The sequence below is a fragment of the Dipodomys ordii genome, unplaced genomic scaffold, assembly GCF_000151885.1.
Source record: "Dipodomys ordii isolate 6190 unplaced genomic scaffold, Dord_2.0 Scaffold18, whole genome shotgun sequence".
Taxonomy (NCBI): Eukaryota; Metazoa; Chordata; class Mammalia; order Rodentia; family Heteromyidae; genus Dipodomys; species Dipodomys ordii.
The window spans coordinates 14,133,676-14,148,088 of NW_012267234.1; the positions used below are offsets into that span (position 1 = coordinate 14,133,676).

The 14,413-nt window shown below is 44.9% G+C and overlaps 1 protein-coding gene across 1 annotated transcript in view; it reads right to left on the reverse strand.

The window, feature by feature from the left end:
- The window catches only part of Adamts18 (ADAM metallopeptidase with thrombospondin type 1 motif, 18), a 99,605-nt gene that overhangs the window by 58,707 nt on the left and 26,485 nt on the right, over positions 1 to 14,413 (reverse strand). Inside the window, exon 4 of the mRNA XM_013012695.1 lies at positions 1,375 to 1,660. Within this exon, the coding sequence (XP_012868149.1) occupies positions 1,375 to 1,660 (286 nt within the window). The remainder of the gene's footprint in view (positions 1 to 1,374; positions 1,661 to 14,413) is intronic.

A 14,413-nucleotide genomic window follows, 5' to 3' on the forward strand; every position in this document is an offset into this window, starting at 1 on the left:
AACTGGACTATAGAAATCGACTTTTTCAACTTGAAAACTTGTGGAAATCAAAATACAGATAACTTCTCATGAAAACTGATCATCTGAATTGAAATTGAGCCATAAAAATACACTAAAAAGTGGGGTGCTGGTGGCTCCCGCCTGTAATACTAGCTATTCAGGAGGCTGAGATTGGAGGATCACAGTTTGAAGCCAGCTAAGGCAGAAAAGTCTCTGTGATTCCCAGAAGTGGCTTGTGGCCCAAGTGGTAGAATGCTAGCCTTGAGCACAAAGAGGCTCAGGGACAGTGCCCGAGCCCTGAATACAAGCTCCACAATTGACAAAAAACAAAAACACAAACAAAACAAAAAACCTAAAAAACTGGGAGAGAGTGAGAGAAGGGAGTAACACTGTTCAAAAGAAATGTACTCTTTATTTGCCGTATGTAACTTTAACCTGTCTGTACAACACCTTCATAATAACAGTAATTTTTTTTGTCAGTCATGGGGCTTGAACTCAAGGCCCTAAGCTTTTTTGCTCAAGGCTAGCCGCTACCACTCTGAGCCATACCTTCAATTCTGGTTTTCTGGTGGTTGATTAGAAATAAGAGTCTCACAGACATTTCCTGCCTGGGCTGGCTTTGAACCATGATCCTCAGATTTCAGCCTCCTGAGTAGTTCAGACTACAGATCTAAGCCACCAGCGCCTGGCTAATAGAATTAAAAAGTGAACACACTAAACACTAGATTTCCCAAATATAATGTGAAAAGACAATGCATAATATTTCATTAGAAATTCTTCTATATGTTGCAATGATGATATTATCTGTTTTGGGGGGTTAGAGGGCATGATTCTAAAATTAATTTGACCTCCCACATATTTAAAATGACTGTTATAGATTTTTAATTTATATCTGGGGCTTGCATGATATTTCTATTGTACAATATTGACCAAGAACATTCCAGAGCTCTTACTGGCTCACAAAGTATTCCCAAAGTCACCAGGCATGTGGCACTCCCCCCTCCCTTTAGAGCCCATGTTCTTGTTTTCTGGACGATCTCTTCTTCCTGTCCCCAGAAGGAACACCCAACCACACCTACAGATTCACCTCCAATTTGGTTCATCAAGGGGTCATCTCAAAGTCTTTCCCAAGAACCAAGGTGGAGACCTGCAGCTAACCCTTAAGCCCACATCTCAGTATTTCTGAATTTAACCCAGACAGATGGGCCGTCGGGATGATTACCTGTCCTTCCTTGACCCACCATCATCCAGGGCAGTGGGGAAGCTGCCCAGCCCAGATCCTAACCTGCAGTGGGCAGCCCCACCCACTCCCAAGACAACCTGTGGAGCAAGTCCCTCCTAAGCACAGAACAAGAAAAAACTTTCCTTACATACATTTCTTGCGTCGTCCACAAAAATGTTGCCTTTGCCACCTTCGATGGGGGTGGTGCTCTGTCTCTTGACTCTGGGGTGCAGGGGGGCTCTGGCCTGGGGAGTGACCGGGAGAAGTCTGGTGAGAGCTGGGGTAGCCGTGGTACTGCTGGATCTTCTGCTCGGCTGTTCTTTTATACAGTACATGAGGCTGGTGGCCTGCCGGGGAACTGTAGTTATGTACCTGGGCCAGCAGCTGAGGTAACGGTGAGATGAGGAATTCATTTTTTCGCGTCTTTATCAGACCTGACTAAAGAGCCAAACACAAGAGAACACATTTGTGATGCCATGCATCCATCCCGCATGCGCCCCCTTTCTCCTGGGCCATTCCCAGCATCTGTGTAGTGACAACTTCTTGTGGAGAGACAGGAAATGGCTCCACATCTACCATCCCAATTTTATCTGCATCATTACATACCTTGTTGCCATGGCTACTAGTAAGGCGGATGGTCCTCCATCTCCTGAACTACTGCTCACTGCTACTATGCTATCAAGTTTGTGTGTGTATGTGTGTGTGTGTGTGTATGTGTGTGTGTGTGTGTGAGAGAGAGAGAGGTCGGGGAGGGAGGTGATAGGGATCGAGGTCTTTACACACTCTAGGCGTGTACATGTACTCTACCACTGAGCTGCCAGCTAGGCTGCCGATTCTGATGTGTATGTGGGTTTGCAGGACTTAACTCTGGGGCATCCTGTTTGCCTTTGCCTGGCAGATGCTAGTAAACATGGGAGAGGGTGATGAAGATATAAATGCCCACACTGTGTTGCTAATGTATTCTATCATGATTTCATAAGCTCCCATTAGAATGTAGGTCTGAACCTTAGTGTCCCAGTACCTCAAGTATCTACTGCCTTCGGAGAACTTATCTTATGGGCCGACACAGCTAGAAGCTGGATGTCCAGATGGACCATTTGGCTCACCCAGGTACATACTGGGTATTTTTTTAAAAGCTTCACAAAATAGTTCCTAGTCATATCCTCACAGAGATGATTGGAGAAGATCGACAGGCAGAATGAAAGGTTAAAATGAGCCCCACGATTCCAGAAATCGCCTGCATTACGTTCCCAGGTGCCCACCCATCCACCTCTCACCTGGGCCATGGCTCTAGCAGCTTCTAGTCCACATTCTGAACTATTTATCTACTAACCCCAAACCTCACCTGTCCTCTCCAACCTGGAGTTCTAACCCAACGGATATCCACTCCTACCCTGGACTCGGTTAGGAATCTCTCTTTGGGGCTCACAGATTCCTGTACATCCTGCTCCCTGTAGGCCTTTGTCCCCTGTCCCTCAGTGTCACACCATTCCAAACATCTACTCAGTCCTTCACACTCAGCGGTCTTTGTGCACACATGTGTTCCTTCTCCAGATCGGTCCTGGACTTCTTGGATTGTCTCCAGTGTCCTGGCTTTGATGCCATCTCCTCAGAGCAGTAGCGCTTCCAAAAACTCGCCACTCCCACTGGCAAATAATCTTCAGGCCACAGTCTGCTGGTGGGCTTCCTCAACGAAGGACATCTGTGTCCTGACTTTGGCCAGTCCTCACTCCACGCCCCTCCTTTCTTTCTACACAGCCTCTATCATAGATAGAAACCACTGGCGCATGCTCCCTACTGTTGGGCAACAAACAGTGGTGTTTAGTCTATCACCACATGCCAGAGCAGTGGGGATGCAGAGATCACATCAAGCTGGGGGTATGTAACTAGGAGGTGGGGGATGAGTTCCATTAGAAAAGGAAGATAGGTAGACGTGAGCAGGAATGGGGAGACACCTTGGGCTACGAAGATTCCTTTTTTCACACCTGGTAGTCCACACTCAGCATCAGTGAATAAGATAATGGTCTATACCCTTATGGAACCCACTCCCTATGTCAAGATTAAATCAGAAAGAGCAAAGAGGAACAGGAAGTCTCTGCTCAGTGGCTAAGTCATATGGGGAGGGTCTCATTCTGCGCCACCTAGTAACCCTGCCATCTTGGATAAAACCCCAGCCTCCAAGAACTTCTACACAGTGAGACTTTAGCTGGATTGCTTACCTCACCTTTAAGGCATAATTCCCCTTTTTTTCCTTTTTCTTTTTTAAATATTTCATTGTTAGTGTAGAGGTGATATACAGAATCGTTACAAAAGTCAGGTCATGAATACATTTCTGTTTTTGAACCACGTCACCCCTTCTCTTGGTCTCTCCCAGTTTTTCCCTGCCATTCTCACCCACAAGATGTATAGCAATTCCTCTTTCTTAATAACCACTCTTTACTATCTTCCTATCCTGTGTGGTTCCTTTGCTGTACAGCGGTGGGGGGGATACCCTAATATTAGGCTTTGTACCCAAGAGCCGAACGATGTCAGGGTACCATCAGCAGCAGTTAAGATCATGAAACAATCTCTTTGTATAGCCCCAGAGTGAGGCCAGGAGTGGGCTGTGCAATGTCTTCTTTAACCCTACAGCTAGGAAATCCTAGCAGGAAGCAACAGGTAGAATTCAGGTTCCCCATTCCCCCTGAGCAAGGGCCCCTCATCCAAACCATGCCCTCCCTTCTTCCTTTCCCGGCTGTAACAAGACAAAAGGCCCCATTTATAGTCCCCTAAAGACAGAGTGATTGAAGAGGGAGGGAATTTAAAAAAAAAAACCAGTGAATTATCCTGAAAGCCCTCCAGCTTTACTCACTTCCTTACTTGGTTGAACTAATATCAAAGGCTTAAGCTACTTAAGTGCCTGGACTAGACCAACCGGTTTAGAAGCTTTCTATTTTCCCTCTTATTCCATGAAGTCAGTGGGCTACTCAATTGTTTAATAGAAATTTCTATATTGAGAAAGTGATTTTTTTAAAAAAAATATAGCCATCGTCTATTGAGACAACTATCTTGGCTCCACATACTGCAGTTCAGAGTGTCAAGAGTAAAAATCTAGACTAATTCTTTGTAGCAAAACAAGAAAAGGCATCAGGCACCAGTGGCTCAGGAGGCTGAGATCTTAAGAATCAAAGTTTAGAGCCAGTTCAGGCAGACAAATCCATGAAACTCTTATCTCTAACTAGGAAAAATACACAATGGTAGACATGCCTCAAGTGGTAGAGCACAAAGACAAAAGCCAAGCAAGAACACAAGGCCCTGTGTTCAACCCCCACCAGTACCAGCAGGAGGAGAAGGGAGAATGCTAGCAAATATCAACCTAAGAGTAGATCTCTGGAGCTCACACCCTGGGCCAATCTGTCATGCGTCACTTCTCAATAAACCAACAGAATGACCTTCTAGCTCATTCCCCTGTTGCCAAACTCTAGTCTTTCTTGCTCCATAGTTACTTTTCCCAAAGCATGGCGTTGAACGGTCACTGACCAAGAGTAGGGATATTATACCCAGGATATTATCCCACCAGGTAGCCTTTCTGGTATTGTCTATCGCTTGTTCCTTTTAGCTGAGCTAGAGCTGCACTGGTTCTACGGCTGTTTGAGAAACAGGAAGGCCAAGCTCCCATCCCAGAATCTTCTGTGGTGGCTACTTTCTGTGCCTTGCCCTAGAGATCTTCTTTCTTTTAGAACCCTCTCCCCATCACAGTCTATCAAGACACAACTAACTCCTGTCATTTTTCAACATCAGTCAGTTTGGTTTACCTGTAACGTGCCTTATCAACACTTGCTGGTCCCACAGGGAGCTGCTCCCTTCTGTGCTTTCTGTCCTTTGCTCCCAATGAGTGCCACAAAGGCTGGGACGTGTGTCTGTCTTGCTGACTTTTGCATGCCCAGTGTCTCACGCATGGTAGATGCTTTGTAAATATTTGTGGACTAATTCCACCCATCACATAACATGCTCAGTGCTGAGGAAGACCTAAAAATGAAGCAAGACATGGATGCCTAGAATTTAAGGATTTGCTCACACCCCCCCGCCACTACTATGGAAGAGGAACACAACCGATGAATTAGATATGTCTCCCTCCCAGGTCCTCATTCTGATGGGCCCCAGCCCATCCTGCACTTGGTCACAGCACACTCTGAAGACCCCTTTGAAGGGACTATTATTTCTCTAGGTTCTGCTTAGTCCTGGTGATCTAAATCATCCCACAAAGCAGAGATAATGTCGTACCTGATTCTGTGCCCTGAGGACCCAGATGGCTTTGGTGTGGCATTGAGATTATGCCAAAGACCTAAAGGGACATCCTGGACTCTGTGGGAAGGATGAAATGAGGGCGGGCCATCTCTGAGGATAATACTTCAACAGTGGAAAGGAGCCAAAGGTTCGGAAGGGAAAAGCCCTAAGAACCAAGCAATGTGATAGAAAACTCCAGCAGTGCATCCCTGTAGGGATTTTCTGACTCGTATAGCCGTGAAAGAATTGTGAAATATGGCAAGAAGTTAGACAGGAGGAACTGACATCACACGCACACGTTACCTATTATCTATAGTGTATCAAGTCTCATTAATACACCATCTTTGCTCTAGATTCCCTTTTTAAAAGAAATATCTAAGCATTAGAAATATAGGTTACCCACATATCAAAGTCTAGACCTTCTATATCATATCTGAACAGGTGCCTATTTTGCTATAAGTTTAGAATCCCTTGCTAGGAAAAACTCTTAACTCCTTGCAATCTGACCATCAGATTGTTGTTATCTCTTGCTATTTAAGTTCCGTTTATTTGGTTGCTAAGTTTGGTGAGTGAGGAATTCATGTGGTCAACTCTCAATACATGTTGGCTGAAAATAATGTCTTTCCAAGAAGGAACAACTGACAGGCATGCTATATTCCAGCTAGAAATGCACAAATAGGATGTTATGTTTGCAAGCTAGTGGAACAATCTTTTGGTCTTTTTTTTTCTTTTTCTTTTGGAGTAAATGATGCTTCTCCATCCCCAAGGCTGCTGCTGGCTGATGCGCCACCAGGAAGACATATGGTTCTACTTGTTTCTGCAGTGGTGATGGGTTATGTCAAGCTCTCCGCCCTGCCCTGCCCTGCCTCTCTTGGAACTGACAGCCTTCATTTGTTAAACAGACAGCTGGAACAGGAAGCCATGCCAGGAACCAGCTGTTAAACATGCAGGGAAATACATGCCACGTGGCACCAGCCCATTGGGTGGCCGCAGAAAGGGAGGGGCTGGATGACAAGCTGGGATTCATAAGCTCTCCCAAGGGTGACCGCCATGCTGAAGACGGCTGGTCCCAATTTTCTGCAGTTATTTATCTTGTGCTTCCCCTTGCTCCCTGCCTTATTGTAAATCCCAGGAAAATAATCATAGGATTAGGCGATGTTTGCAATTCCCCTTCCGTTTACAGAGGAAGGAAACAGGATCTGGGAAGATCAAAGAATTTGCTGGATACTCATAGGAGCAGATCACCAAGGCTCAACAGCTATGCACCTGTGATCCTATCAAATACTACTTCAGGAAATGAACTCCAAGAAATTGAAATGAGAGATGTTTGTTGCTGCTATGGCTGTTTTGTTGTCTTTACATTTGACTTGTGTCTTTTTTTTTTGCTTTTTTTTTCCTTTTGCTTATGTGGTGCTGAGGAATCGAACCCAGGGCCTCTGGCATGCAAGGCAAGCACTTTACCACTGAGCCACCTTCCCAGCCCATTGACTTGTGTCTTAAGTCTGTTTGTCTCTGGGAAGGTAAGGGGAAGGGTACCAGACACCATGTGGAACATGAACTACACAACTTGTGGGTGGGGACAGGAGGGAAAAACTGGGAGAGAGCGAAGGAAGAGGGTGACGCTGTTCAAAAAGAAATGCACTTTTTTTTTCATCTGACTTATGTAGCTGTCACCCACTGAGTAACTGTCCATCACTTTTATAATATCAAGAAATACATTTTTTTTAAAAAAGGCCAAAACCAATTACTGGCAGGTTATTTGTCACCTAGAATTCAGGCTTTTTTTCTGTCTTCTAAGTGGAAAGATTGGACTCGATGGGTCCTGAAAGTTAGTCTGTTCAGTTTTTCACCTGGGAAGATCAGCAGGTAACTCTGTGATGTGGAAGCCATTTCTGCCGAAGGCAGCAGCTCCCAGTTCTAAGTCCCCGCTTCCTACCCTCCTCTGAACTAACAGCTGGTGTCTGCACACCCCTGACTTTGTGACCTTTGCAGGCATTTCTTTTGGCTGCACTGGGATTAGAACTCAGGGCTTTATGCTTGCTTGGCTAGGACTCTACCTCTTGAGGTATTCCTCCAGCCTGGATTTTTGCTGTTTTTTTTTCTCTCTCAAGCTAGAGTACCATGGAATTAATTTCTGCCCAGGCTGTCTTTAAACTGTGATCCTTCAGCTCTAAGCCTCTTGAGTAAACAAGTTGTAAGGGGTGAGCCACCAGCCCCTGGCTGTTGTATTTCTGATGTATTAAGACATGTCTCGTGAACTGAGGAATTTCATTTATCTTTTCTTTCTTTTGTGTCTGCCAGATCATACAGCAGAAAGTCAATTCCACAAATGTGTCACTTGCACATCTAGTCATTAAAGAGGTAATACCTTGGAGTATTTATAATCGGCCGCTAGTGAAGTAAAGGGAAAAGAACATGCATTCTGAGTCAACTTAGATTCAGGTTCTGACTTCACACTTTAAATTCTTTGCCACACTGGACCCCTTGCAGAATCTCCTTTGGCCTGAGTTCCCTCATCCATAAAATGAGACTAACATAAAATTCGTTTTAGCATTGCTTAGCAGTAAATATGCACGCTCGCAGAGTACACTGCTAGGGGAAGGGCATGCCTCAAGAGCGCAATGAATGGTTCACCTTGTGAACAGGAGCCTGGCAGATAAACACAGCCTTCTTAGAAGGCTGGGACAGAAGCATAGTTTATTTAACCTCGCAGGGCCCGTGAGTTTGCGAATTCTTGGTGCCTTCATGCAGAAACAAACTACAGAAGACTGCCCTTGAGTCAAGAGCTCTGTTCAGGGAGCTATCCTCTGGTGCACCCAAATTGCCATTCCCAACAGAAGTGGGGGAAGGGGGGTGAAGGAGGGAGCCTGGGAGCAAAAGAAAAAAATTGCCAAGAGCTAATTACATTCCACTAAACTAACACCCTCTGTCCAGATTCAGCCTTATTAAGCCATGGATTGGAGAACATGGGAGACAGAGCGTAAGTTGTTAACTCACCACCACACGACCGAGGGAACGAATGACTGAGTTTCCCTCATGGTCCCCTAGATCCTTAGTTCTCTCAGCCATCATGCCGGTCTTGTTCCAGTCACGAGCACACTGTGACAGGAAGCCACCACACTGTGGCCCTTTTGGCCGCTCTTTGGTTCATTGGTTATAGATCAGGCTGTGTGGGATCCCTTTCCTTCTATTCAAAATATGAGGGGGCTCAGGTCCCCCGCACGGTGAGATGAATTACACTGCAACAAGCCAAGGACTTCTAGGTTTCTCACTTACCAATGGAAACAATGGTACCAATTGCAAAACGCACACCTTTCAAAGACACGCATGTAGAGGGAGCTCGGCCATCCTCCTGGCTGCCCAGCCACAAACTCCATGCGCACTTCTGGCACGGGAAAACAAAGTATTTTAAAAGAGAATTCTGTCTGTCTGCTCCTTTGTCGTTTCCTCGAAAGGGGCAATTACAGAGCACATTGTCCATGGCTTCCCAAGATGACACGAAGAAAACCAACGGCAGGATGCTCAGAGTTTTTAAACTTCTGCCAAGAGAGTTTTATTTGACTCTCCAACCAACCATGGCTAAGATCCTAGGTGACTGGAGATGACAGCCACTATCTACCATTAGTCCATCCACAACAAACAAGACCGGGGAAAATTGGGCCTTTTCTCTCCAGGGGTTTATTTAAGCGCTGACGACTGCTCTCATGTGCAGCTACAGATACATCCACGTCCATGCAGCCCAGAACAAGACATCTTTGCCTGCGTTTATGTTCTCTCTAGCCTCCCTCATCTCTCACCAGGATCTCCTACCCACCCCTCCCCCAGCCTTTCCTACTTTCCTGCCTGTTCTTTTTAAACTTGCTAAACCTGTTTCTGGCTTTCTCTAGCAGGAGCATGATGATGATGATAAACACCATCTTCCTAAAAAGTCCCATTCCTCTTTTGGGAAAGCTCTTCTCCATCTGCTAAACTTAAACAGGTCCTCTGAGAGTCCAAATTTCATATAGCCACAGACTGAACTCCATGTTTGGGTTGGAAGTTTGGCTCTACTGCTCAGAAGACCCGTGTCCCTTGTGCCTCGGTTTCCTCACCATACAGAGAGGACACGTTTCGGATGCAAGCTCGCTCTGGGCATTGAAAACACAAACGTGTTATGTATACAGTACGTGGTTTACATGACCACTTCGACTAGTACCTTGGACTCAGCCAGCACTGAGCGAGCCCACTGTATTCCCAGCACTCCTGCCTGGAAGCACTGTGCTCCCTGACCATCTTTCCCTACCAGCAGTCAGGTCAGCAGACCTTGCAATTTCTCGGAACCAATAGCTAGTGACTGATGCATAACAGATTCTCAGTAAGTATGTGTTGATTCAATGAATAATGTCCAAATGCACTGGGTTTTTTTTTACCTTTTTTTCAGGGGGGAGTGTAGTAATGGGGTTTGTACTCAGGACCTGCTGCTTGCTAGGTGAGTGCTCTGCCACTTGAGCCACAGCCTAAGCCCTGCTTGCTTTATTTAGGTGGTTTCAGATAGGATCTTGTGTTTTTGCCTGGTGCTAGCCTTAGATTATGATCCTTCTATCTTTGCCTCCCAAGAATCTGGGGTTATGACCCAAAAGATGCTTTTGCAACAAGAGAGCAGCTTCTAATGAAACTGACGTTCATTAACTAAATGAAGACATCTTTAAGGGGGGAGAATCAGGGATGTGATTCAACAGCAAATAAAAACCTAGAATAGCCCCAGCTTGGGGGTCATCTAGGTCCACAAAAAGGAGATAAGATCATAAGATCACATGTTACTTTTTCCTTCCTTCCTTCCTTCCTTCCTTCCTTCCTTCCTTCCTTCCTTCCTTCCTTCCTTCTTTCCTTCTGTCCTTCTTCCCTCCTTCACTCCCTTCCTCCTTCCCTTCTTCTCTCCCTCCCTCGCTCTTCCTCTCTCTCTCTTTCTTTCTTTCCACAGGGAACAGTAATCTGGGAAAGTCTTTTTGTGACAGAGGGTGGCTATCCAATTAAGTCATTCAGCAACTATTGAACATTTAGAATGGGCTAAGCAGTGGCCTAGGCCTCAAGCCTTAGGCTGGTTATGGCCTTAAGAAGCTCAAGTTCTGACCAGGGACACCCCCCCACACACACCAGCCTGTTCCCTTACCCCCGTTAACCTAGACCCATCTCCACCCAAGAACTAGGAAGATAAATAAGAGGATTTGAATGCATCCTTGGGGTGATTTCTTACAACAAGGGATATAGGCAGAGGTGAATGAGAAAGCAGGGTCCAGTGGCCTGTGGCTATTTGATTGGTGAAGCGTAGAAGGTCCATGTGCATTTGCATTCATCCACTACTGACACTGGAAGGGACAGATGCTTCAGCAGCTATAAACATGAAAAAGTTCATATGCAGTCAGATTATTAGCAAGACTTCCCTTCGGTGGACGTGAAACAGGCAGAACTGTACAACTGGGAATAAACCCACAAATGCTGCTGGGTTCATTAGAAGACTTTAAACTCTAGCCTGAGAAAACTGTCAATTCCGAAAAGATTTTCAAGAGAGGGCTGGGTTGCGATGGGGAGGAAGTCAAGAAGAGCTGAGGAGGAAAAGCCATTAGTAGCTACTGCTTGGAATAGAAGAGTAATAAAAACAACCAATGGATTGAGGGATATACAAATGGAAGAGAAGGACGCAGATTCACAGGGAGGACGCAGATTCACAGGGATTTAACTAGGAATAATGAGCAGAGAGAAGGACTAAGGAGGGCACTTGGGCCTCGTGTAAGCAACTGGGTAGTTGAAAGAAGCAAAGAACCTTAGGTCTCATCTTTCTTTAAAAGAAAGTATCTTTAAGTAGTTGTACAAAGGAGTTTCCATTTAAAAAGGCAGTTGATGAATGCAATGCCTCTTGATCAATGTCACCCCTTTCAACGTTCTCACCCATCTCTCCCCTACATACCCCTTCCCTCACTCCTCTGAATTTTGTAGGATATATACATTGGACTCTTGCCTGCACTCTCCCCTTTTTCATTTCTTCATTCTTCTACCCCTTTCCTCTTGGTTCCCTCTCCCGCCACATCTTTTGGAGTACCTGGGGTATTTTATTTTGCTCAACTTTGATTCTGCTTTTCTAAGGAATTATGCTATTTGAGATCACCCTTGAATCCACTATATTTTAGCTAATACATTTGTATACACTTGCATACCACCCAAAGTATTCACTTGTCAGTGTATAAGTTAAATCCAGCTGCCCCATGGAAGAGGACACATGGACTCCTTTTGTCTTTCTGGATGATCTCATCTTTTATCACCCGTCAGGAATTGCCAGACCTGCTGCATTCCTATGGATAAACCAGAGGTCATTGCTGTCTAGCACACTAGTCACACTAGTCAAAATAGGCTGCTTACTTCACGATTCTTGGCGCTCTTGGTAGGCAGAGATCAGGAGGATGGTAGTTCAAAGCCATCCCAGACAAAGAGTACAAGACCCTATCTATCTAGAACATTTTCTCCTGTGTATGTGATACTCTCAGAACTTCCCTAAATGGTCAGCATACAATTCCCACCCCACTTCCTCATGCCTGGCCCAGGCATGGCTTTCCTTTATAACACTTTGACACAGACTTTGAATGCCTATGTTTCTGGCCCATTTCCCCCTCATCAGAGCAGGTTCCTATGCAAAACTGTGATGTACAAAAATCACACCCTTTGGCTAGAATAAGAAGAATGGATTTTGTTTCCTAGTAAGTGAATAAGTCATTGAAGCAGGAGATTATTAACGCAAGTACCCAGTCCTTTTCTATACTGACATCATGAATGGACTGGCAGAGGGTTATAGCCAGTGCAAAGTTCACAGTATCTACAAGAAGAGGGGAAGGTAAGCTTTCACAGAAGGAAAGAACGCAGAATCAGCCAGCCCCAACAACGGGATAAAATGCCAATCACAATTCACCCAAAGTCGGCCATGTCTCTACAAATAACATTTAAAGCATTCAAAGGACTCCCCTTGCTTGTCATGGAGGTAAAACTGGATATCCTAGGCAGAATTGGACTTCTTCAAGGTCACGTGGTAGCCACACTGAACAGACCGCGTGACATCCTCCTGTGAGCGTCCTTCAATTCCCTGGCGTATTACCCTATCACGTGCCTCATTTGAAGGTCTCCATACCAAAGGCTGCCCAAGTACATGGACTCACGGGAAAGGGTTGCCCAGCAGGTGTGAGCTATCAGGAAGCATTTTGTTTGGACTGAGATAATCAACCCTAATGAACAGTACTCTGAACACTGAGTCGGTGTTTAAGTCAGCAGCGACAATTTTCCCTCAAAAAATAGTCCACACATGGTGGTCTTAGGATTCAGGGCCCTGGGGTATGTGGTTTAGGCTCTGAAAGCACGTGAAGGGATTAGTGCCTTTAGAGATGGGGCCCAGACAGCAGGAAACTGGCAGCTGCAACCCAAAACAGGGCCCTCGCCAGATCCTGAATATGCTACTATTGGATCTCTGATTTCAGCCTCCAGAACTCTGAGAAATAAAGTTCTGCTGTTTATAAGTCACACTTCATGGTATTTTGTTACAGCAGCTCAAAAGACTAAGATATCAGCCAACCACATACTTCTTCTGTGCCTGGTTTGGTATTGTTCCACCACCCCTCGGAGGAAACACCATTTTTATTTATTCAGAGCTGCCTCCGCCTCCACAGGGCCTTCACAGCACCGTGCACCTTCATTTTGAAGCCAAGTCTCAACCTGTATGTGTCACTGATTGACTAAGGGAACTGCCACCCTGATAAGGCTGAACTGCACATCTCAGAAAGGCAAGGATCATACTTTTCATACTCAGCAATCAGCTACCAAAGGTTGGAACTCTGAGTAGGAGTTAACAATGGCCAAAATACAGTAATAGCCAAAGGAGGGGATGGATGACAGCCACAGAGTTCTGGAGAAACCAGATCTAGAGAAGCCTTTCAACAGTCCTGTCTACTCTAAAGAGAGTGATGTGCAAGGTTATTATTATTTTTAACCACTATTGCTGCAAGTACTCACCGTGATAGTGGTACTTTTTCGTATTTGTGAAGCACTTCCCCTAATGAGCTGGGCACCATGTTGCTTCATCTCAGTTCTCCTAACAGCCCTTGTGAGCAGGGAAAATACCACACTGATATTTTGTAGATGAGGAAACTGTTCCTCAAAAAGAAAAATTAAGTCATGAGCCAATGGCCACCCAGCTAGTACAGCGTCAAGATTTTCACTAGCCACTGACTACCTATTCCATCAGCAACCACAGCACTCTATAGTTCTCAAGCTTTTGTTTCCCACTTAGAATTAAGAATTTTTAATCTGTAGACATCCACTTGGGCAAATAAAGTTATTTCCACTTGACAGTGAAGCCAAGAGGTTAATCAACTATCGGTGTTTGCCATGAAGGGAAATTTGAAATATCAGCAGAAAAAAAATCAATACAACTTCAAACTGCTATAAATTAAAAACAGATCACAGCCTTTCTACAAAAATATGACTACACTTCAGCATAAAGTCATTTAAAAGTAACTATTTCCAGACACCACATGGGTTATGAACCAGTTTCACATGATTAGTATAAATTTTGAAGGAAGTTATTATCAGACCCACAAGGCTGAAAAATCATTTTAGACCGAAACCACAGGAAAATTTCAAAGGTTAAAAGGAAAAAAAAAGAAAGCTTAATCAAAAAACAAATGTGGGGAGGAGGGAGAAACCCAAACAAATGTGGAAGGTAAAAGAATTGGTCAGGGAGGAAAAAAACCTGCAAAGAGGAAATTCTAAATTCCAGTACACAAGGGAAACCAAGATTCCAAGAACACGTGTCAGAAATGAGGATTGGTTTATTTTGTAAACCCAAGTCAGCAACCAGGTGAATTCCAACCCCATTACTGAAGGCTCTCCCCGCTCTGCTCACGAAAC